This window comes from Miscanthus floridulus, chromosome 11 (genome assembly GCF_019320115.1).
Source record: "Miscanthus floridulus cultivar M001 chromosome 11, ASM1932011v1, whole genome shotgun sequence".
Classification (NCBI taxonomy): domain Eukaryota; kingdom Viridiplantae; phylum Streptophyta; class Magnoliopsida; order Poales; family Poaceae; genus Miscanthus; species Miscanthus floridulus.
Window position 1 is genome coordinate 42,432,582 of NC_089590.1, and position 25,300 is coordinate 42,457,881.

Here is a 25,300-nt window from a genome sequence, read left to right on the forward strand (position 1 = left end):
TGTATGAACCAAAGATTGCAGCAGGAATGGAGGCCCTAACCTCCTCGTGTCCTCCGTGATTTGATTTGTGAGATGCTTTTGTGATTTGTGTTTGTGTTCTTCGCGTTCTTTCTCTCACCCCTCTCTTGTGTGGCTTGGATCTTGAGTTTTGAGGTGTTTTGATTCAAACCGGTTGCGTTGGGGGTGAACTATGACGTGAGTTGGTTTTCTCCACCAGAGGAATTTGACCGAATCCTCACGGGTTCATAGATTGGGACGAATCAAGTTCGTGGGGTGATTTTAGGTGTTTTTCGTTCTCCTTCGTTTTCCCGTTGATTGGCTTTAAATTGGGTAATGATCTCTTGGGGATAGCTCACCTATTGCCTTGTGACCATGTGGTTGAAATTTGGTGGCAATTGGTTTTAATTTGGCCGCAAATCAGGATTTTCCTTGCTCCGGGCGATTTTTGGGCGACTCTGTTCGTGCTTGATTTCGCGACCCTTGGACAGTCCACCTCTGACCCCCGGATAATCCTCCATTACTGTTCACGTCGCGAGCGGAAGGTCTCTTTGGGTCGTGTTTTGCTGCTCTGAATGCTGGACAGTCCGGGACCTCACCGCGGACATTCCGGGGCTGCTGCTGAAGTAGTGTCCAGAACTATTTCAGCATGCTCGTTTTTTTGGTGTTTGACTTGCGGACAGTCCGGGATTCAACAGCGGACAGTCTGTCGTTGTTCTTTCTGTCCAGGTCAGAATTATTTCTCATCGTTCGGTTTTCGGGAGTTGAACTCCGGACAGTCCGGCCCTCAACCCTAGATAGTCCGGGACCTGACCTGCTAATAGTCTGGGCTCCCTTCGGCAGACAATCCGAGCATGTGCAGATTGTGTTGTTTTCTCTCGTTCTTTCGAGCTCTTGTTTCCGTCGGTTCTCGGTCGATCCGCTGTACTTCTTGGTCATATCGATCTCACGTGCGTTTGCTCTTGGATTGTGATTTTGGGACAACGACTTAGAGTTTTGAAAGAAATTGGAGGCTCCCATTCACCTTCTCTTGTTACCGTTTTCGGTCAAGAGCATATGGGCAGTAAGGGGACGGACGCTTTATTCCTTATATTTTGAGTCCAGAGAGAAAGAGGCCGTACACAGTTCCCGATTCTTTCAGGGCACAAAGATCTCTCTCGCAGGAAAAGAAAACCAATTTAAATGGGCCCTCTCAAAAGATGAGAGGTCACTGCAGGCCACATCAGATCCTATCGATCGATCGATCACCTAAAAGCGTCATATGTTGTATCGTCATCATTGCAAGATCAGTCCCGTTTCCTGTGGTTAATATGATCCATTGTATCGTCATCACGACCTGCGGGAGGTGTGAAAGCAGCAAAGTCACTAGTGTCTCCTACTCTCTTAGAATGCTTATATGTACTACTCGACGTTTTAGATGCAGAGTACTTGTCGAATTTTAGGTAAATTACTCTTTAATTTCTTGTATTTTCTGAGGTCGTTACACTGTTCAGTTTTTTTTTTTTTTGATTCATCAGTGTTTTAGTACTTATAATTGAAAGTGGCTTTTATGTATACATATGTGAAAGCAAATTGTGTAGGAGTATTTTCTAAGAGAGCCATCATCACCTCATGGTTGTTATCTTAAGAATCTAAAGGAACTCAGTTTGTTAGTTATTATGTAGCTATTTGTGGACCAGTGTGTACTATTGTTATTCCAATAGGGTGAGAGCTTTCCTGAGAATTTGTCTTTTAGTGGTTAATTGTGATGGGTAAGGATGATCACGTCACTAGCTAGCTCGAAGTTGCACATCAGTCTAATTTTCAGTCATGAACTATGAACCGTGCAACAAACACCCTCTATCTCTCTGATGTAGTTATTAGTGGTTAATTAGTACTACTTTCATATTTTCTCGATCTAAAATAAATTGTATAAATTTAGATAGTAAAGAAAATTTATTATTTTTATAAAATATAAAAAACCTCCTTAGAAACCAGTAATAGAGTCAAATTTGTGCAGTTTTGATAGGTGAAAAACATCCATTACCTAGTTTCATAATTTAAGGGTGAAAATCGAACTATCATGCAAGTTGAAAGATTGAAAAATGTACTTTAAACTTTATTTTATTCTGCCTACACACCTTTGGTGGGAAGCGTCATTTCCTCTACATAAGGCCATCTCCAACAACACTAAAAATACAAGACTCATTCGTCCTTTGGATAACGCTACAGGCAAAAGGCTCAATATCTATTCGGCATCTTCTCGAACAACAAGACCCAAAAGAGAATCATTTCTGCAAATGGGTTTCCAGGAGAGAGGATGCCCATATTTAGGTTGTGCCTCTTAGACAACCCAAAATAGGTCTTCCGTATAGGTGCTCTGTTGGAGGCTGATTTTGGGTCTCTTGCTACCCATTTTAGGTTTAGATGCCCATATAAGTTTCTTGTTGGAGACCGTCTAACACATGTATATATGGCTACTTGCAGCTACGCAGGCATCAAAATTTACATAAATTCGTATATGCCTTTGTTGGAAAGATTTGTTCCTTATCATTACAAGGTGGTCATTACTTTTGCATAATCTTGAATGAAGTGTCTGCTTTGTGCGATTCTGCTGCACAGCATATTATACATATGATTTTGTCCAAATAAAACAATATGATACTTGTCGTGCCATGGATTTTTTTTCTACGTGTTGTTTTACCAAGTACTCTATCTGTCCTAAAATAAGTGTTGTTACGGTATTTGTGCCGGTCAAACTTTTTTATATTTGATTAGGTTTGTATAAAATATTAGCAGCATTTATATCTCTAAATAAACTTATTACAAAAATAGATTTAATAATCTATCTAATAATACTAATTATATACTATAAATATTAATATTTTATTGTATGTATTTGGTACTCTTCAAAAAATAAGGACAACACTTATTTTGAGACGGAGAGAGTAGTTAACTCCTATATATATGCTGATTACTTTTGCATGCGATGAAAATAGACGTGCTATAACATGTTGAAGAGTGATCTACAGAGACTATATCTCGGCGGGAAACATCACTGTGCCTTTTATACGCAGAGCGAGAGCCCGCAGAAATCACAAAGTCTGCAAGCACTAGCTAGCTGCTCCAATGATCAATGCATATTTGTCACCCCTGTTCGAATCCTTCCAGATCAGGTTCAAAATTTTATGTTCGCCTTTGCTCACTTTGATGCATTGCTGCATAAATTTTAGCTCTCAGCCAATCTCACTGGGTCATTCTTTAGAGGTAGGCGATCACATACAAAATCTGGTCGCAAGGATACTGCAATAATACCCTGTGTACAAAATCTGGTCATTGAACTAGACTGAGAGAGGTATGGAGAGAGATAGAGAGAGGAGGGAAAGCTGAGGCGCCTTTGTATCTGCTTTGTCAGCACATGCATTCTACGCTCTACCCACTTTCTCTTTCCCACCACAAAATCCACTTTGGACCCGGGAAAAAAAATCTAAGAGTAGTAAAGAAAAATGCAGCTATAGCCAGCAGCAGCCCTCTCTAACAAGAAAAGCACAAATCCATACACCCAAATAATCATCCATCCTTCACCGACATCACCGGCCGGCCCTGCTCAAAAGATGATCAACACTCACCAACATATAAAGCAGCATCTTGGTTACTCTAAGAAATTTCCGGTAGGGACTACCCGAGTCCCTCCTGTTCCCTCAAAAAAAAAAACATATAAAGCAGCACCACCATCTGCAGCTCCAGTGATCGATCCCCCCCTCTATATCTACGCACACATCTCCCTGATCTCGTCTTCAGCCTCGCAACTGCCACCAGATCTTTCACCACTCACTGCCGTTGCTGCACCAAATTAATCAGCTAGCTATAGGTGGCTGCCCTGGAGAGATGAGGGCCGGGGGGTGCACGGTGCAGCAGTCGCTGACGGCGGAGGCCGCGGCGGTGGTGAAGCAGGCGGTGAGCCTTGCGCGGAGGCGCGGGAACGCGCAGGTGACGCCGCTGCACGTGGCGAGCGCGATGCTGGCGGCGCCCGCGGGCCTGCTGCGCGCGGCGTGCCTCCGCTCGCACTCCCACCCGCTGCAGTGCAAGGCGCTGGAGCTCTGCTTCAACGTGGCGCTCAACCGCCTCCCCGCGTCCGCCGCGGTCGCCTCATCGCCGCTGCTCGGCGGCCACGGCCACCACCACCACCACCACTACTACCCGCCGTCCCTGTCCAACGCGCTCGTCGCGGCGTTCAAGCGCGCGCAGGCGCACCAGCGGCGCGGCTCCGTCGAGAGCCAGCAGCAGCCGGTGCTCACCGTCAAGATCGAGCTCGAGCAGCTCGTCGTCTCCATCCTCGACGACCCCAGCGTCAGCCGCGTGATGCGGGAGGCTGGCTTCTCCAGCACCCAGGTCAAGGCCAACGTGGAGCAGGCCGTGTGCAGCACCACAACCACCGCGGCCACGGCCGCTCCAGGCAAAAACCCTAACCCTAGCACCTCTGCCACCACAAGCCCACCTCTGGAAGCCAAAGCCAACAAGCTGCCGCTCCCGCTGCACCAAGCGCGCGACGAGGACGTCGCCGCCATCCTGGACTGCTTGGCGTCCCGGAGCAAGAAGAAGGTCGTCGTCATCGCGGAGAGCGTGGGCGCGGCCGAGGCCACGGCGCATGCGGCCATGGACAAGATCAAGAGAGCCGAGGCGAAGCACGACGCGCTGCGAGGCGCGCAGGTCGTCAGCCTCCGCATGTCGTCGTTCCGCGACATGCCGAGGGAGGAGACCGAGCGGCGGCTCGGCGAGCTGCGGTGCCTCGTCAGGGGCAGGAGGCAACAGCAGGTCGTGCTCGTCGTGGAGGACCTCAAGTGGGCGGCCGAGTTCTGGGCGGGCCACGTCCAGAGCGGGAGGAGAGGGTACTACTGCTCCGTCGAGCACGTCGTCACCGAGCTGCGCGCCCTGGTGACGAGCGGCGGCAGCCTCTGCTGGCTCCTCGGGTTCGGGACGTACCAGGCCTACATGAGGTGTCGGGTCGGGCAGCCGTCGCTGGAGAGCCTGTGGGGGCTCCAGACGCTCACCGTGCCCGCCGGCAGCCTCGCGTTGGGCCTCACCTGCGCCTTCGACGACAGGTAATCTATCCAGAGGTCCCATTTCCAAATCGGTTTGCGATGCAAAGTTGTTAGGTTTTTCGATTCAGAATGTCACTTCAGGTGAACGAATCAACCTGCAGAAACGAAATGTCCCTGACAATTCGTAGTAACTGAAGTAACTGAGCAGCTATAGGACAACAAGGAGTAGCACTGTAGCGTCCCTGCAACGTGCTCTGCCCTTTTCTCTCTTTGCCTACCATGAGTGTGAGTGAAAGCTTGCGTCTTTTGCGTGCTTTCTGGACAAAAGCTTTAGGTAGTAGTACTGGCTAGCTCGTCACCTTCACACATATTCCCTCTTTTCCATCTTTGTTTCTCCCTTGGGTTCTGAAGTTTGAACATCCTAAGTTCTTAAAACCATATATCTCAATTGGCAGCTCTCTATAGTTTGAAGAAAGAAAAACTGGTTTTTTATCAACATAATTCCAAAGACAATATATGTGTGTGGTACACCGGCAAGGCAAAGCTAGCAGGTAGCTGATTTTATGGATATGTCGAGGGGGGTACGTGAAATGACACTGGAATCTTATTCCCGTTTGTTCTTACTGCAGTGCTCTAGGCACAATCAATCAGTCCATGAAAGCGGGCTCTGACACGGATGGGAACGGACCGGCGTCTTGCTGGCCGCTTTTGGGCGGCACCCAGCTGATCTCCAGATGCTGCGCCGATTGCTCTGCCGCAAGGATCGACACGAAAGCGGCGTTGCCTCGGCCCTTCGTCTCGTCGTCCACCCTCCCCTCCTGGCTCCAGCATTGCCGTGATCATCAGGTACACAAAATGTTCAGTCACATGCATGATTCCTTCTCCAATAATCCAATTACTGCAGTACGTATGTTATGAGTACAACTTTGACACATGTTCTAAACTTCTAACAATCTTCCGAACTGACTTTTTTTACAGGAGCCTACGACCCATCTTACGGACCTTGGCAAGACATGGAGCTCCATCTGCAGCAGGCCGTCACAGCGGATGACGCTGCATTTCTCCGCGCCGGTGTCTCCGGCATCCTCCATCTCTTCCTACGAGCACGGCGGCGATCATCATCAATCGCAGCAGCAGCAGCAGCAGCAGCCGCGGCACTCGTCGTGGCTCCTCGCTGGTCTCGACGCCGCGGCGCACCACCCGTGGGGACCCAAGCGCGAGCCCAGCGGGAAGGCCACCAGCAGATCCCACGACTCCGGCGGCTCCAACGGCTCCGTGGAGGTGGAGTGCCGCGCCAAGGCCAAGTTCAAGGAGCTCAACGCCGAGAACCTCAAGGTGCTCTGCGGCGCGCTGGAGAAGGAAGTGCCGTGGCAGAAGGAGATCATCCCGGAGATCGCCAGTGCCGTCCTGCAGTGCCGGTCGGGGATCGCCAAGCGGCGCGACAAGTCGAGGTCGGCGGACGCCAAGGAGGAGACGTGGATGTTCTTCCTCGGAGGCGACGCCGACGGCAAGGAGAGGGTGGCGAGGGAGCTCGCCAGTCTCGTCTTCGGGTCACGCAACAGCTTCGTATCCATCAGGCCTGGTGGCGGTGCCTCGTCGCCGCCGCCTGCCGCCTCGTCGGGCTCCTCCGAGGGGCACCACCGGAGTAAGCGGCCACGGATGGCCTACCTAGAACGGTTGCACGAGGCTGTCTCCGAGAACCCGCACCGGGTCATATTCATGGAGGACGTTGAGCAGGCTGACCAGGACTGCCAGCTCGGCATCAAGGAGGCGATCGAGAGCGGGGTGGTGCGGAACCATGCTGGCGAGGCGGTCGGCGTGGGCGATGCCATCGTCATCCTCAGCTGCTTGAGCTTTGACGCCGCCAGCGGGTCTAGAGCTTGCTCGCCACCGAGCAAGAAGGTGAAGGTAGAGATGGAGGAGGCCATGGAGGAGCGCACTGATGACCATGAACGCAACGAAGATGGTGCTTCCTCGTCGTCTCCATCTTGCATCGATTTGAACGTGGACATGGAGAACGATCAGGCGGACGAGCGAAGTTTCGGTGATGTCTGTCTGCTCACGGCCGTCGACAGGACCCTATTCTTCAGAAGACCACAAGAGAATTAATTAGTGACTGACTGTGTACATTGATTGAAGGATCCGTGAGCGTATTAAACGTGCTTCGTTCTGATAAGAACCTAGATTAGTTGCAAGCGCAAGTCTAAGTATCATTTTCTTTAGTTTATGTTTTGTTTTATTTTTTAGTTTACCTTCTTTTTTTTTTTTTTTTTTTGCTATCTTGGTTTTAGAGAATTGGATCGCTGGTGTATTTGGGCTTCACTAAAGACAAAATAGAGCTGTTGTAAATTTACCTGAAGATTCTAATTCGCTGTTATCCGCATCAGACCATGTTTACTCTCTTTTTTCACCTAGACTAGAGATTGTTGAGCTAATTCCGTGCACGTTCTCGCATTAGCATTCATGTAATTCAGTTGCAGTGCATGTTTGTTTTACCATTTTTTAGCTAGTTGCATGTGTCCTAGCGGTGTACAAGCCAGAACCGTGCTGCATTCACGGTGCGGCCAGTAGTGATCACCGCCATGTCGCGCATGAAGAGCGTTCCCGCGCCTTAGGTGGGCACGATGCAGCGTGAGCGCGCATGGCGGGGCGATCATGGGTCCTTGGACCGTGTAAACACCGAGAATAAAAGGGAACGAAAACAACCAGAAAAGCTGCAACGATTGGCAGCGCCATTTTCCTCGTGTTCGGTTGAGATCCACACAATTCGCGTGCGTGAGAGAGAGCGCGACGTCGTGTGTTCTAGAGCGAGTCTTGCGTCGTTGCCGATCCTCGTCAAGCTGCAATTCCGGCAGCCGGCGACAACAATTGGCATCAGAGCTTGAAGGTGTATGTTCTATAGCGGATCGGTTAGCCCACCGCGAGAACCTGCCGGCAAGAAGCACGTCGTTCCCAAAAGAAGGCGACCGGAGGTGGAGATGGGCGACGGCGCGTCACCGAGCGTCGCGGCGGGAGGAGTTCGGGAGAGCTCGCTCATGTGGCCAATGCTCACACGCTCCAACTACTCGGAGTGGGCTATGCTGATGCAGTGCAACTTCGAAGCCATGGAGATCTGGGAGGTGATCGAGCCAGGCGGCGCTGGTGTGAAGCGTGCTCAGGATCAACAAGCGATGGGCGCGCTCCTGCGTTCCGTGCCAAAGGAGATGTGGTCGATCCTGGGGAGCAAGAAGATAGTCAAGGAGGCATGGGGGTGGTGAAAAGCATGCGTGAAGGGGCTACCCGTGTCAAGGAAGCCCATGCACAGCGCTTGCAACATGAGTTCGAGAACATCTGCTTCAAGGACGGCGAACTCGTGGACGATTTCAGCCTGCGTATCACCACGCTGGCTGAGAATTTGCGCAGGCTCGGGGAAACCGTCAGCGACACTCACATCATGAAGAAGATGTTGCGTGTACTCCCGAAGCGCTACTCCCAGATCGCAGTGTCGATCAAGACGCTCCTCGACGTGAACACGCTCGCCGTGGAAGACCTGGTAGGACGCCTGAGGACAGCTGAAGATCGAATCGACGTTGACACCATCACCGAGAAATCAGAGCGCCTCATGTTGTCAGAAGACGAGTGGCTGTCAAAGTACCGCCATTGGCTCATGCCGGAGTCATCCTCAAGAGGCGGTGGCGAGAGACAAGGCGGGTTCACCCCGGTCAAGTCGAAGAACGCCGGGCGCGGTGAGAAGAAGGAGCCTGTTGTCAAACTGACCTCCGAGGGCATGTCGAGGCGGAAGGGCAGGTGCCGCAACTGTGGCATCTATGGTCACTGGAAGCAGGATTGCCAGCAGCCCAAGAAGGAGCATCGAGAAGAAGCACGCCATGTGTAGGCCAATCAAGAACAGCCGGCGCTCATGCTGGCCACGGTGAACGCAGTGCATGTCATGATGCCGCGGCGCGATGTCAAGGCAGTTGGGGTGCGCGCGCCATAGCAGGTCGTGCATCTCAACGAGGAGAAGGTGTACCCAGCTGATCGAGATGATGACGCATGGGTCCTCAACACAGGGGCCAGGAATCATATGACAGGGCGCTGTGAGGTGCTTGCGTCGCTGGACACGTCGGTGGGTGGCACTGTTCGCTTTGGTTATGGTTCACTGGTGCAGATCGAAGGCCTAGGCTCCATGATGCTCCAAACGAAGAATAAAGGTCACAAGGTACTCACTGAAGTTTATTTCATACCTAAATTAAAAAGCAACATAGTCAGCCTTGGTCAGCTAGAGGAGGGAGGTTGCAAGATTGTGATAGAAGCAGGGTTTTGCAATGTGTATGATGTTGAGAGGTGCCTCCTGGCTAGAGCACCTCGTGTCAAGAATCGTCTGTATCTGTTGAAAATGCAGCTAGCTGCTCCTGTTTGCCTGGTAGCAATGAAAGATGACAAGGCTTGGGTGTGGCATAGGAGGTATGGGCATCTGAACTTCAGAGCACTTCGTGATCTCGGGTCCAAGAATGTGGTGGAGGGCATGCCACTGATTGATCGAGTGGAGGAATTCGGTGATGGTTGTGCTCTAGGGAAGCAGCATCGACGGGCATTCCCCAAGGTAGCAAACTATCGAGGGGAGAAACCACTTGATTTAGTCCATACTGATCTATGTGGACAGATCCATCCTAGCACACCTAGTAGTAAGAACTATTTTTCTGTTGATTGTTGATGACTATAGCCGTTATATGTGGATAGAACTCCTATGACTAAAGATGAGGCATTCAAGTGTTTCAAGCGTGTGAAGGCACTTGCAGAGACAGAGAGTGAGAGAAAACTTCGAGCTTTTCGCTCTGACAGAGGTGGTGAGTTCAACTCCATTCAGTTCAGTGAATTATGTGATGAGCATGGCTTGAAGCACTTTACCACAACACCATACTCACCACAACAGAATGGGGTGGTGGAACGCCGCAATCAAACCATAGTGGAGATGGCAAGGTGTATGTTGAAAAGCAAGAAGATGTCGAGTGAATTCTGGGGTGAAGCTGTGCACACAGCTGTGTATTTGTTGAATCGGGCTCCCACTAGAAGCCTTGATGGGAAGACACCTTATGAAGCATGGCACAACAGGAAACCCATGGTGAATCACTTGAGAACATTTGGGTGTGTGGCTCATGTAAAGAGAAACGGTCTAGGGGTGACGAAGTTGTCAGACAGATCAACACCAATGGTGTTTGTGGGATATGAAGCAGGCACAAAAGGCTATCATGTCTACGATCTAGTGAATAAGAAGTCATAAGTCTCACGTGATGTGGTGTTTGAAGAGCATCATGGATGGAACTAGGGAGAGAACATTCAGAAGAAAGGCACTGACAGTGGAGTAGAAGTGGAGTTCTATTCTATTGCCAGACGAGGAACAGTAACTAACAATGAGCAAGCTGATTCAGTTGGGTAGCCAGCACTGTTCCTAGGGCATTCTTCCCTAGTTAACAACTCACTTGGTCATTTGTCGTTCAATGGAGATCTAGTAGCATCACCAGAACCTGCAACACCACCATCGACCCCAACTGCACCACACTTTCAGTTTGCTACACCTCCAACTGGAGAAGCAGTGGATTCTGATGGAAATCAATTGAGATACCGTACTTTGCAAGATCTTAATGATTCAACTGAAGAAGTCCATGGGTTTAAATACAGTGGAGTGTGTTTTGTAGCTGCAGAAGAACCAAGTAGTGTTGAGGAAGCTTTGGTGGAAGAATGCTGGAGAGAAGCAATGAAATCAGAGATGGAGTCGATTCAGTCTAATCAAACATGGGACCTAGCAGTGTTGCCTGCAGGCCATCGTGCTATAGGCCTCAAATGGGTGTTCAAGGTAAAAAAGGATCCATAGGGCAATGTGATCAAGCACAAGGCTAGATTAGTGGCAAAGGGCTATGCTCAGCGTGAGGGGGTGGACTTTGATGAAGTGTTTGCACCAGTAGCTCGTATTGAAACTATGAGGTTGCTCATAGCACTGGCTACAAGAAGTGGTTGGAAGGTACATCACATGGATGCCAAATCAGCATTTTTGAATGGAGACTTGGAAGAGGAGGTTTATGTTCAGCAGCCTCCTGGTTTTGTTGTTGAAAAGGGGAGTGGAAAGGTGCTCAAACTGAAGAAAGCTTTGTATGGGTTGCGTCAGGCACCCAAGGCATGGAATGCTCGACTTGATAAGGAGCTACTAAAACTTGGTTTTGTAAAGAACCCACATGAGCATGTAGTGTATAGAAGGTCTAATAACAGTGGCAATTTCCTAATAGTAGGAGTGTATGTTGATGACCTGATTATTATAGGACCAAGTCAGGAGAGTATCGATGCATTCAAAAGGCAAATGATGAAGAGTTTCAGTATGAGTGATCTTGGCTTACTCACCTATTACCTGGGAATTCAGGTAGAGCAGAAGGAGAGGGAGACAACTTTATGTCAGAGTGCTTATGCATTGAAGATTCTTGAGCAGGCTGGTTTGAGGGGTGTAATCCCTGTCAGGTTCCAATGGAGAACAAACTGAAGCTGAGCAAGAATGATAATTCCCCACCTATGGATGCAACAAAGTACAGGAGTGTTATTGGAAGTTTAAGATACTTGGTGAATACAAGGCCAGAGCTTGCATATTCAGTGGGCATTGTGAGCAGGTACATGGAAATGCCAAGAGCAAGTCACTAGGCAGCAGTCAAACAGATACTTCGATATGTCACAGGTACTCTGAATTATGGCTACAAATATACAAAGTCAGGAGTTTCTGAACCCATAATACTTGGTTTCAGCGATAGTGACTTGGCAGGTGACATTGATGATAGAAAGAGCACAAGTGGCTCGGCTTTCTTTGTTGGCATGAATCTGGTCACTTGGGTTTCATAGAAGCAAAGAGTGGTTGCCCTTTCATCATGTGAGGCTGAGTATATTGCAAGTGCAGGTGCCACCTGTCAAGGTGTTTGGCTCAGTCGTCTCTTGGGTGAACTACTTGGTGTTCATGCTCCAAAAGTAAGTATCCTAGTTGATAACAAATCGGCCATAGCTCTGAGCAAAACTCTAGTTCATCATGAACATAGCAAGCACATAGATACAAGGTATCATTTTGTTAGAGATTGTGTTGATAATGGCAGCATTGATATTGATCATGTGAGCACGCAAAATCAGTTGGCTGATATCCTGACAAAGGCACTTGGGAAGGTCAGGTTCATCGAGCTGAGGCAGCAGCTGGGAGTGGTGGATGTGCAGTGGGATTAAGGGGGTGAAATGTTGAGCTAATCCCGTGCACGTTCTTGCATTAGCATTCATGTAATTCAGTTGTAGTGCATGTTTGTTTTACCATTTTTTAGCTAGTTGCATGTGTCCTAGCGGTGTACAAGCCAGAACCGTGCTGCGTTCACGGTGCGGCCAGTAGTGATCACCGCCATGTCGCGCATGAAGAGCGTTCCCGCGCCTTAGGCGGGCACGATGCAGCGTGAGCGCGCATGGCAGGGCGATCGTGGGTCCTTGGACCGTGTAAACACCGAGAATAAAAGGGAACGAAAACAACCAGAAAAGCAGCAATGATTGGCAGCGCCATTTTCCTCGCGTTCGGTTTAGAACCACACAATTCATGTGCGTGAGAGAGAGAGCGATGTCATGTGTTCCAGAGCGAGTCTTGCGTCGTTGCCGATCCTCGTCGAGCTGCAATTCCGACAGTCGGCGACAATAGAGATAAGCTTTGTCAGACGCCTGAGGGGGCGTGACTTCCCCTTGATTGGAGGGTGAATTGGGAGAATAGAGGGGGGTCGGCAGCCCTAGGGCTAGCCACGCCTAGAGGGATAGAGGAGATGGCGGCAGCAGCAAGCTACACCCGGCCTGGCTGAGGGTGGCCAGTGCGGCCACGATAGCTAGGGCAAGCGGTGAGGCAGTGGGACGCATGGAGGCGGCGGTGGGGGGTAGCAGCGAGCCGCTGCTGCTGCTGCGGTGCTAGGGCAGGGAGGCGCAAGGAGAGGAGAGGGGCCACGGCGGCAGGAGAATAGAGGGAGAGAGGGGTAGAGGACTTTTACCCCAAACTGTTCTTGCTCGATTGAAAGGATACACCTCCTTTTATATTTATAGGGAGAACTCAACCTGACTTGACTTGACTTACAAGCAAATTTGGCTTCTAGACTCTTCCTAAGCCTAAATGCTACAGTACCCGCGCTACAGTATCTTCTGCGTTGTTCACGCCGGCCCGATTGGGCTGACTTGGGCCCCATACCTCCATAGCCCTTCATGGCTATATTGGCGGCGTCAGGTAGGTTATCACCGCTGATTTTGTTGTTGCTGATGGTGCTGAAGTTGGTGTAGGCGGTGCTGGCATTATGTCGACAGGCTGTAGGTGTAAATGTTGTCAGATGTGTTGTAGTAATCGTCGCTTTTGTAAATTTTGCCGGAGGTAATGATGGTGCTGATGTAGATGTATCCGACGTATAATATGGATTGAGCGATGTTGATGTGGTTGTTGTTGGCGTAGATGTAGGCGCCGAGGACGGCACATATTTCTGTCCTTCCTCCTGGTTGGCGAAAAAGTTTCGAACATCTTTACCCAACGATCGGTGACGTCGCGAATGTCCTCCGTGGAGTTGATCACATCTGACGACACCTTAGATGCATATGTAGAAAATAAATTGGGGGTAATTTGATTACCAGATGCAGTGGATGTCATCGTTTGTGCTCGCCTTTGGGCTGGAATTGGCACCTCTTTTGGTTTGCTCTCTGGTTGATTTAGAATTGTTGACAATGGAGAGCTCAGGTGGCCTGCTGATTTTTTGTCCAGCTCTTTTCGCCAATGATTGGGTATTATTGTAGATGGCGATAGTGCTGGAGCTGCTGCTGATGTATATGTCATCAACGCCGGCATTGGTTTGTTGATCGATGCATAGCCGTTGTTGACGGAGTGGTAGACGTTGTTCCCATCTTTAGATGCAACCAGAGAAAAAATTGTGGCAGAGTTTGAAGGTAGATCGGAACGTGGCTCTAGATACTAGTTGTTAGACGCCTGATGGGGGCGTGACTTCCCCTTGATTGGAGGGCGAATTGGGGGAATAGAGGGGGGATTAGAGTGGGGACGGCAGCCCTAGGGCTGGCCGCGCCTAGAGGGATGCAGGAGATGGCGGTAGCAGCAAGCTGCACCCGGCCTGGTTGAGGGTGGCCGGCGTGGCCACGATGGCTGGGGCAAGCAGTGAGGCAGCGGGCAGCATGGAGGCGGCTGCGGTGCTAGGGTAGGGAGGCGCAAGGAGAGGAGAGGGGCGGCGGCGGCAGGAGAAGAGAAGGAGAGAGGGGTAATGGGGTTTTACTCCCAAACTGTTCTTGCTTGATTGAATAAAGGATATATCTCCCTTTATATTTATTGGGCGGACTCAACCCGACTTGACTTACAAGCAAACCTAGCTTCCAGGCTCTTCCTAAACCTAAACGCTACAGTACCCACACTACTGTACCTTCAGGTACTGTTCACACCGGCCCGATTGGCCCGACTTGGGCCCCATACCTCCGTAGCCCTTCATTGCTATAATGGCCCGTGACAAGCTTGTTATTTCAAGATTTGTCATTTCAAAAGGACCAAAACCTAAAATAGTTCAGCTGAAATTTGAGTATCCGGTTGCATATATAGAGCTTTTGACTGAAATATAGATACTGCGAGAGTCCGAGACCAAATTGGGTAGGCCACAATGTTAGCCTTTTTTTTTTGAAAGACTCACAATGTTGGCATTTGCCATGTGCCCATGTACAAACCCTCATGATGTGGCAATAAGGATAGTTTTTTTAAGCTATATAAGAGCAACTCCAAGAAAGTTGGTAAAAATAGATGACTAAACTCATGATTTAGCCCTCTAAAATAGAAAACCCTCCAAAAAAACATAAAACTCCCAACGGCCTTTCCTTATACAATTCTATATTTTTGAAAGAGCCACGTCATCTCTATTTTTAATCTTCGCACCGGCGATCCATGCAAATGTGCAATTATGCAAATCCAACTAACCATCAAATAAGGTGCAACATAAGTTTATGGTTTCCTAAGGCTAAGTGATCTATTTTTAGCCAATTGCCATGTGGAACAATTATTAACATCTTACAGTGGATATCGACAAGCTACAAACTTGTGGAATTGGCCAAGCTAGCTCATCAACAAGAATGTGCTAGTTTTCCGTCCCCTTGTTTATAGTTTTTTTAGAGCAAGGTCAACTGAAACTTGTGTTCTTGTAACCAAAGAGAAAAAGAAAAAGGACTTTAGGGTTCTTACCAACAGAAGAAAACAGTTGAAACCCAGATGAATCTCAACAACAGTTCAGTACTCACCAAGAAACCAAGGATGGAGATGGAGCAGCAAATAAGTTCAAACTCTGATTCGACAATGCACCACAAAAATCATCTACTCTTTTATCTAAAAAACATGTCTCAAGAAAAAAAAAATGCAACTAGAACGAAAGGGTATCCGCAAAATGTAACATGCTCAATAAAAGAGAACATCCTGGATGAACAGAATATTTTAATTATGTCTAATTGTTTATGACAAGCACACTAGCTATGAAGACACAGAATGCACAAAAGCTGTAACCTGAATGGCATTTTGAGCCTTGCTCATCCCTATCTATCATGAGGAAGAAAGTTTGTACACAGTTTTTAAGAGACAATTTAACAAAAATAGTTACAAGCATATGCTATATATTATAAGAGGAAATAGCAGAGCACGTCATATCTATGAGGGATACGATCAGCTACTACTAAGTGATGGAATGGCAGCAGTCTTTTAGCAAACAACAGCTGCCATGCTTCGGCACAAGCAAATCTAACTGCAACACAGAAATGCATTCAGACTGCATCAGCTCCCCTCATCTCGGTTGAACATAATACCATTCAAACATGTTCATCAAAGAAACAATGGTCATAGCAGCAGATGTGGCGCCAAATACTCTGATGGCTGATGTGGCCAGTGCCTTGGCAAAGAAAGGCAACGGCCGGGAGAGTTCATCACTAGCAAGTAGTCTATCCTCGCTAGCAAGATTCAAGAAGGGGGAGTGGAGTAGGGAAGGGGATGAGGAGAGATGCAACCGGAAGAGCCCTCGCCGTAGCCGCAACCGCCGTCTGACCTGAAACCGTAACAAGAAAAAAAGATGCCGAGGAAAAGGGGAAGGGAGAGGGGAGCTGAGAAGGAGCACCTGCCGCCGTCATTGGAGGAAGCCAGGCGAGAGTGGTGACAGCAGTGGCGCACGCACGGGGTTTGGGCCACGATACATGCGAACACAACGGCTTTGCCAGATTCGGCGATTTTGGGCCGAGAGAGAAGATTGGTTCCACGGCTGACGGGGTTCCTGGGACGAAATAGATACGATTGATAGATTTCTAGGACTATCTAGGCGTAGATCTAGTGGGTAAAACATAACTTAGATAATGACTTGGTGATGTACCTCGCCGCATGTCGTGGCGGCCATGGCGCCGCCGCTACGTGGACACTGATGTCGGAGTAGAAGTAGCATCGTAGTGGGGCGCGGTCCAGTAGCGACACCGATGGAGCTTCTCGTCGCTTACAGCACTCCCCTCTTGATCGGACTAGGGTTAGACTCGGTGGGAAACTGGCGGCAGCAGCGAACCTCGTGCCTTATGCCCCGGCCCCTACCTTCCTTTATAGCGCTGCGCGACGGGGGCCCATCAGCCAAGAGAACGGGTGGGCGCCCCCGATCAGGGCGTGGATCAAGGGTCCAATTGGCCGTTGGGCCAACTGATGGAGATCAATCTAACATTCTCCCCCTTGATCTCACCTTATGACTTAAACTTAACTTACTTTATCTTTTTCCCATTCCTTCACAGATCAGTGCATAAAGTGTGCCTTATCGTCACGGTCAGTTGCCATTAGATTAAACAGCTACAATACACCTCTCTATTTTGAAACAGATTCTCAACTAGGCCCTTAGTATCTAGAAATCATAGATTTTCCCATGAACCCATGTCGACTGTGTGTTCTCTTAACGCACTGGGTGGTTAGTCTTTGGTAAGCGGATCCGCAAGTACTTGCTTGGTACTTATATGCTCAATGCTTTCAAAATGATTCTGGATTTTCTCCTTTACAACATATAACTTAATATCAATGTGTTTGGCAACACACTTGACCTGTTGTCTTAGGAGTTAACTACTTTAAATGGTTATTGCTGTAGATTACCATTGTTAAATCCGGGTACATATTCCTTTAACCACTTTTGCATGTTCCTGAGGCCTCATGACAAGCTATACTATGGTATACATCATTGATGACACCACAACTGTTTTATTAGAGCTTTTCCACAATAATACTCCAACTGCGAGTGTTAGCAACTACTGTGGATTTCACTACACATCTCGCCAAAACTTAACATTCGTACCCACAACTATTTGAGAGTACTTGTTCTTTTTTACTCAGCATGAGGCCTATGATACTTTGCAAAAATTGCAAGACATTCTTAACTCCATTCCAGTGATCTTTATCTGGACTGGACTTCTACCAAAATATCCCGGATACGTAAGCTATATCAGGGTAAGTTCTTACTTGTATATTCATTAAGCTTCCAACAGCTAAAGCATATGGAACCATATTCATTTGATCGATCTCATATCGGTTCCTGGAACACTGAAAGTTCTCAAATCTATTACCCTTGACTATAGGAGCAGGCGTAGGTTTACTCGCATGCATACTTTATTTCTTTATAATCTTTTCTAAGTATGCCTTTGTGATAGTCCTAATACCCCTTTTCATCTATCTCGGTAAATTTTAATTCCTAGAACCAATGAGGCTTCATCAAGATTATTCACATTGAAACTTGAGGACAAAAACTTCTCCAATGGTAGATTAACATTACTACTAGTGAGTAGGATGTCATCTATACACAGGATGTGAAAAAAGAATTTTCCATTCTTGAACTTCACATAAACGCTATTGTCCTTCTTATTTTTTTAAATCCAAACTTTTTTATCGTTTCATCAACTTCAAATACTACCGTCTAGAGACTTGTTTTAACCCATAAATGAATTTCTATAGGCAGCATCCCATACGTTCTTTTTCTTCCACGATAAAACCTTTGGGTTGTGCCATGTAAAAGTTTTCATACAAATCCCCATTGAGGAATGTCGTCTTTACATCCATCTGATGTAACTCTAGATCGTAATGTGCCAATAACAAAATTATGATTCTAAAAGAATCCTTGCATGAGACTGAAGAGAAAACTCTCATCGTAATCTATTCATTCTCTTTGCGTAAAGCCTTTTGCTACAAGCCATGATTTATATCTTTCCACATTCCCTTTGAAGTCATATTTTGTCTTGTAGACCCTTTCACAGCATACTGTTTTGGCTCCATTAAGAATTTCTTCTAAGCCCCAAACATCGTTGGTATTTATCGAATTCATTTCAACTTCCATAGCTTCTTGCCATTCAAACGAGTAAACGCTTCTCATGGCTTCTTCAAATGAGGTGGGATCACCCTCCATTTGAATTTGTTCACTAAGATAGACTTCATAGTCATCAAAAAACTGGTTTACTAATTCTTTGAGACCTTCTGGGGCCTCAGCTACTGGCACTTTCATGTGGGGCTGTTGTTGCTCTTCATTGCCAAGAGACAATTGATTCTACAGGCTCCTATATCACAAGATCTTTGTTTACATTATTCATCTTCTTCGAAGAGCCAACAATAGGTGTTGTATAAGTCATACAACATCAACAGTTATCGAGAAATTTGTTGTTTTGAATCACTGAAGTGGGCACGTAGTCCTGCTTCTCTTCAAGTCATAGGTCTCTACATACCGTGCTCCCCTAGATCATTCCATCTTTTATAAAGATAGTGTATATTCTAATTTCTTATTTAGGTTCAATCTGTTAAAACCTTATATGGCGCTTTAAGCACCGCTTTAATATCTTTGATAGTGACTACGCTATCTTCCTCTCGGAACTTTAAAAAATCCAGAAATTTAGTTGTTTCTCTGCTTAGGGGTATCATTGTTATGACCGACAATCACATTCATCAAAATCTTTATCTCACTCAGTTTCTTATAAAATCTGTATCTCACTCTTAATAAAGAGTACACATTTATCAACATCTTTATTTCACTCTTAATGAAGAGTAGTTTCTTAATTAATTTTAATTCTTACTCTTAATTCATCTCATAATTCACCCCCTTGAAATATGGCATGAACTATACTGCCATAATTTTGAGAACTATTTAGAAAACTTTGAATGAGAAGACACTTATGACTTACTTCATTCACATGATTATGCCATGCAAATAAAGTTATTTCTTGATCCGTATAGGAGTACACTTTCCTCATTCCACTTTAAGAACTCGATGAGATCTTTTATTAACTGTACTTTTGCAAGTCACGCTTGCATCTTTTTCTTGTCCTTGATTAGTATTGATCATGACGGTGCATTTCTATTGTGCCATGGTCAATACTAGGACAGCATAAGAGCTACCCAAACTTCTCTCGCTATACCGGATACAAAAACATATGAGTCATCACAAAACTTCTCCCACCATCAGGATTGACTAGCATAAGTACTATGCCAAACTTCTCTCCATGCGGGATAAATCTATATACAAATTACCGTAACAAAATATTAAGTCATGATGACTAAAATATTCACTTATACTTTATTTTCTAATTAAATCTTTCCGTTACATCACCGTTGGGCAGAAAATATAACTAATGCATAAAACTCATAAATTAACTTGAAAGACATATAACTACTCTTTAAAATTAAATTCTCTCATTGGTTCGAATTTAATTCGAAGATAATCAATATCAATGCAGCGAAACACGATAATAAAATACATTCTATTAGTTCAGGAGCATTTCTTGGTCTCTATCTACTCTCTGAAAAATTGACCATGTTGGTGTAAAATTTATCAGAGATTTAAACTTCAACCTTAAACTCATTATAATATTGTTATCATCGACGTTGCTCAGAAAATAATAATACCATAATTTAAAATAAATAAATCGGACTACTACTCTAATTTAAATTTTCCCGTGGGTTCTAATTTAATTAGAGGATAAACATAATCATAATTTACTAAAAGTAACTGCTCTTCAAATTAAATTCTCCCGTTGGTTCGAATTTAATTAAAAGATAATCCGCATTAAACTTTGCAGCGGAAACATAAAAAAATAATTTATCTACTTTTCAGAAGCATTTTACTGTGTACTTATCTACTCTCTAAACAATTTATCCCGTTGGTTCAAAATTGAATAGAGATGAAAAACTAATCAAAATTCATCAAAATGTGCTACTGAAAAAAGATAAAACAAAAAAAACTTCTCTTTTACTGTTCATTTGGCCTAAACGAGAAAATTCTGACCCATGGCCCATCTCATCAGCGCGCCCACACGCGCGGCCCAACGACATACCTTGGCCAAGCGGCCTGCTTAACACGGCGAGCGTGCCCGCTCTCTCGCGCCCAGGCCGCAACCTGGGCCTAGGACGGGATTTTGTTTCCCCGCCTGGGCTGAAAGCCGGCCCGATCCACGTCGGCCGTCGATCACGATCCAACGGCCGGGCGGCGATCTCGGTGGAACAAAACCCCCCGGAATCCTAGTTCATTCGTTCTCCCTCCCTCTCCTCTCCTCAGTGCTCAATGCGCGGAGCAGCAGCGACGGCGACCCAAGGCTGCCGGAGAAGAGAAGTCCGGCGCCGCCGTAGGCCCCCTCGCCGGCGCGCGCATTCGCCCGAGGGTGAGCACGCTGCCATCGAGCGGGCTTGTAGTGGTGCCCTCGGCCAAGGCTCGTGCGCACGGCGACGAACGCGGCTCGGCCGTCTTCTCGTGTGCCAGCGAGGCGGCGACGGGTCCTTCTTCCCGCACGACGGCAATCGCAACGGTAGGGAAAGTACCCAGGTAGGTCCCTTCCTCCTCTCTGTTCTGTGATCTAGGGTTAGGGTTTGGGAAAAACTTGAAAATCATTGAACTTCTTCTAATTTCTTTCACCTTTCTACCCCAGACTCGAACTACCCACTAGTAGAAACGGCTCTGATACCAATGATAGATTTCTAGGACCATATAGGCGTAGATCTAGTGGGTAAAACATAACTTAGATAAGTACTTGATGATGTACCCGCTGCTACGTGGACACTGATGTCAGAGTAGAAGTAGCATCGTAGTAGGGCGCGGTCGAGTAGCGACACCGATGGAGCTTCCCGTCGCTCACAGCACTCCCCTCTTGATAGGACTAGGGTTAGACTCGGTGGAGAACTGACGGCAGCAGTGAACCTCGTGCCTTGTGCTCCAGCCCCTACCTTGCTCTTTATAGCGCTGCGCGATGGGGCCCATCAGCCAGGAAAATGGCTGGACGTCCCCGATCAGGGCGCAGATCAAGGGTTCAATTGAGCGTTGGGCCAACCGATGGACATCAATCTAACAACGCCAACCAACATCACTGTCGCAGTCCAAACCATCTATCAATACAATCAATTCGTTTGCTGCACCTGTTGGACGCCGCATGTCCACACCGCTAGCGGTGCAAGGGGTGCCCACGTGGTCTTCTTCGCCCTCTGGCGGCGCGGCCACGTCAGCATCTGCCTGCCGTCGCATTCATCTTCGCCCACGCCCTCAGCCCCGGCCCCGTCCCCAACTACTGGCAGCAGCGTGTCCTCGTTCTCGTCCCCACACCACTCGACCGCGGTCCTAGCAGCAGAGGCACGTCGGCGCCTTCGCCACCGCGTGCAAGCACCAGCGGCGCAAGTGCGCGCCGGACTGCCTCCTGAAGCCCTACTTCCCTACTGACGAGCCCGACAAGTTCCTTAACACGCTCGGGCTGTTCGGCGTCAAGAGTATGCAGCGAATACTCACGGAGGTTCCTCCGTCGAGACGTGACGTGTGCATGCGAACCATTGTCTACGAATCCAACATGCACAGGGCGGATCCCGTGCGCGATTGCAGCAGAGTAATCCAAGACCTCGAGAACCAACTGATGGACACGGCCGTCGAGCTCGAGGTGCTGCGGCGACGGCTAGAGTCCTACCGGCGGCTGAGGCACGGCTTCCCGTTCCTGCCACTGAACTCGCCCCATGGCACGGCCTCTCCTCTGGGCTCTGGCGGCAGTACAGGAGCAACTGATGGAAAGGACGCATGACTGACACAACCGCGATTCGAGGCGGTGCCGCCACAATTCTTGGCTCTCCGCGACGCTGCCACAACCGCTAGTGACAGGCACAGGAAAATGTCACGCGAGGCAACGGCGACGAGGCGCGACTTCAGCAATGTGCGGGCAAACGACGACCAGGATGATCCTGGTCATATGTGATGACGTCCTGGTGACGACGAATCATACTGCGATGGTGCCGTTGCTAAGACACTGATGATAATCAATAGCTCCAACAATTCATTCCATTAATTCCATGTAAGATCTATTTTTTTTGGTTCTTTCGTTTATAATTTTCATGTCCCCGTTCAATTAATTCACGTCCTCATGACGACGAATCATACTGCCGATAGTAAATAATGTTCCTATCAATGTTCTCATCCTTAATGCCTTTTGTACGACATTTTCATCGATAGATGTTGATATTTCATTTCTATCTTGGTCAGTTAGCTAGCAAGGCAAATTTAGTTTGCTCTGAACTTTACCGTCCTTCTTTTGGTTTTCTATGATAAAAAGAACAGTTCCATCACTTCCTCCTATTAACTCTATGTGGAATATGTTTTTAGGTTCTTTTGGTTATGGTTATGCTTGTTGGTTTCCTCTCCAGAGTTCATATCATGTGGTAGGCTGGTAATATATTTCTCTAAACTTCTGATCGATCTTCCTATTTGCTAATGCTTATGTATGATATTAGTATAAAAGTAAATACATTTGATAGTGATTATTTCATTTTAACCTTGGTTAGCTATCTCTTCATCTACCTTTTTTATATGTTAAATGATTTTGAGATAGTATATTTCATTTGCTCTGAATTTGGAATACATGCATTAGCACAGTCACGAAAAAGAATTTGCTTTGAATTTGGCTATATGCTTCTTTTTATTTTTCTCACATTAAGGTGGAATTTCCTTGGTGCACAAGCCGTCGTCTCCTGTTTGTGTCACCATCTTACGCCACCACCACGAGCTCAAGGTTTGGGTCGCCTATGGCATTGTACAATGATGTATTCCGCTAGAAGAAATGCCGAGAGTTTGGTGTTTTTTGTTCTTTTTGTTTGATGGTGTAGTTAGAAACAGTTTGTATGAGATGAATAATGAAGATGATGAAACACAATTGAAGAATACATTGTCCTTGCTAACAGACATCGGAATTGTTAGTTCTAATTTGTAGAACTAGAGAAGTTTGACTACCATAGAATGGAATATCCTTGACGACCAAAAACACTCAAGGAAAGCATAAAAACTGTCAAAGAAATTGTTTTTGGCAGCCAACCCTCAAGGATGGCCACTAAGGATAGAGAGCAAAGGAAATTCAAATTACCTTGAGGGCTGGCCACCGCAAATAATTTCCTAAAGTTTCACGTGAAACTCACTTACCACTATACCACAAAGTCACTTGTGACTGAGTGAATATTTCTTTCTTTTTGTATTTTTTTAGAAAACTAGAGGGGCCTCAGCCCCTACATACAATTATATTAAAAACAACAGTACAAATAGTACAAAACACAAACCAAGATTAAGAGACAACGAAGGAAACAAAGAAAATACGTACGGGGTTATTTTGTGGTAGAACCGTCTAATCCAATATCTCCCAGGAGTACTTGTCTTCCATTAGACACAAAGTACTCAAGAGAGGACACTAAACTACGTTGTTCCATCGAGCACACTCTAAGGAAGAACTCAAAAATTCATATTTTTCCATCAGGATCATAAATAAGAGAATAAAGCTTACAACATTCTTAAGTCAATTCTTACGTCACTTTATTACAGTACAGAATATTACCTCAATTGATTATAACAGCGGAATATAACAACGTTATCAGAGCTACAGAGGATACAAAAATCAATTTAATGACATGGTAGAGCATTAACACAGTGGATATTTTTATACTAGAGATGCTAGCAGATTTTACATCTTTTCTTATAAAAAACATTTAGTGAGGGTTATAAATAAACACTACAGTCGTAGCGTGAAAGGAATCCTCTCTGAGCCCACCAGGAGGTTTCCACACATAAGAGTCAGCTCTATGTATCCTCCGATCACCTGTAACAAGGGGAATAAAACCCTGAGTACTCAATTATACTCAGCAAGACTTACCCAACAGGAGAAAAATAGACTCCAAGGATATGTAAGGCTATCTGACTTATGGGTTATTGCATCTACAGGAAGCATTCATAAACGTGCGTCATTATATTCAATTTTATTAGCAGTCATCATTAGTTCATTAACTAACCATTCTATATAAGCACCTATGCTACTTTTAAGCAGGTGGTGAGCAATCAGAACCATTTTATCATCTTTCATAGTTCTAGTTCTTACTACGGTGCTAGACCATAGCCAAGTCGTACCGTCTCACAGAAATGGCGCGCGAATCAATGTATCCAAGCTAGGTACCCCAAAACACACGCCCCGTTGTACCCTAGGCACAAACAAGATCAATCCATTTCACTCCTGTCACGGGGTCCAGATTCCCATCCAAACTTGGACTCCAAGCCCCCACACTTGAGACCCGGTCTTACTATGGTGCTTAGACCTCCACCTTTCCCTGCCTCTAATCAGTCGGTCCGGAAAGAGCCGGAACCCACAACAAGAGCGTAATGAGCCTTCCCGCTCCCATAAGCAAGTATGTGCTCAGGATAATAAGTCTGTGACCTGACTAACATTCACAGCAACGGACGGTCCTCAATCGATATAGGCAAAACAAATGCAATCCGAGCCTCGTTCGAATGCCTAACCAAGTCTAGATCCAAAGTACCATTTCGCCCGGTCTCCAATTATCATCCATATATTTTCCATGTGTTAGTAATATAATAACAACAATAATATCTTTCATATCTCTCATGAGTGACAGGTAATCACTCGACTTCTACCGAATCATATAGCATAGCAATCTATATGATCCTAACATACTAGTATGACTCACAGGATAAGGATATATATATGCAAATGGTTTCATTCAACTCCTTACAACTTCATGCACAAGAATAAAATAAAAGTGCAGAATAATAGGGGTTATGCACCGGGGCTTGCCTGGGTAAGATATAACCAAAAGTTAGCATTCTATTATAGTGACATGATCATCGAGGCACGATCTTTTCTGCCACTTCAGTCGACTCCATGATCCATTATTGTTCCTATTATGATATACGTGGATGCAACGCAGCGATGTAAATAATCAACGGCAACGG

At 46.7% G+C, this 25,300-nt stretch overlaps 2 protein-coding genes and 1 pseudogene across 2 annotated transcripts; all 3 read left to right on the forward strand.

Annotated features, from left to right (window-relative positions):
- Positions 1-3,672: 3,672 nt before the first annotated feature.
- Positions 3,673-7,329, forward strand: LOC136493622 (protein SMAX1-LIKE 3-like). The gene is made up of 3 exons (XM_066489719.1): positions 3,673-5,078; positions 5,648-5,864; positions 5,997-7,329. The coding sequence occupies exons 1-3, from the start codon at positions 3,865-3,867 to the stop codon at positions 7,125-7,127; spliced, it is 2,562 nt and encodes an 853-aa protein (XP_066345816.1). The 5' UTR covers positions 3,673-3,864; the 3' UTR covers positions 7,128-7,329.
- A 951-nt stretch (positions 7,330-8,280) lies between these two features.
- On the forward strand, positions 8,281-8,892 carry LOC136491832 (uncharacterized). Its single transcript, XM_066488056.1, has one exon. It carries the CDS (start codon positions 8,281-8,283, stop codon positions 8,890-8,892), a length of 612 nt encoding a protein of 203 aa, XP_066344153.1.
- Positions 8,893-21,470: 12,578 nt separating this feature from the next.
- On the forward strand, positions 21,471-22,103 carry LOC136491834 (LOB domain-containing protein 22-like; annotated as a pseudogene).
- The last annotated feature ends 3,197 nt before the right edge of the window (positions 22,104-25,300 follow it).

Coding starts and splice junctions, on each gene's coding strand:
- LOC136493622 (XM_066489719.1), top strand. CDS start 3,865: ATGAGGGCCGGGGGGTGCACGGTGCAGCAGTCGCTGACGGCGGAGGCC. Junction 5,079..5,647: donor ACCTGCGCCTTCGACGACAG/GTAATCTATCCA, acceptor TTCTTACTGCAG/TGCTCTAGGCACAATCAATC. Junction 5,865..5,996: donor AGCATTGCCGTGATCATCAG/GTACACAAAATG, acceptor CTTTTTTTACAG/GAGCCTACGACCCATCTTAC.
- LOC136491832 (XM_066488056.1), top strand. CDS start 8,281: ATGCGTGAAGGGGCTACCCGTGTCAAGGAAGCCCATGCACAGCGCTTG.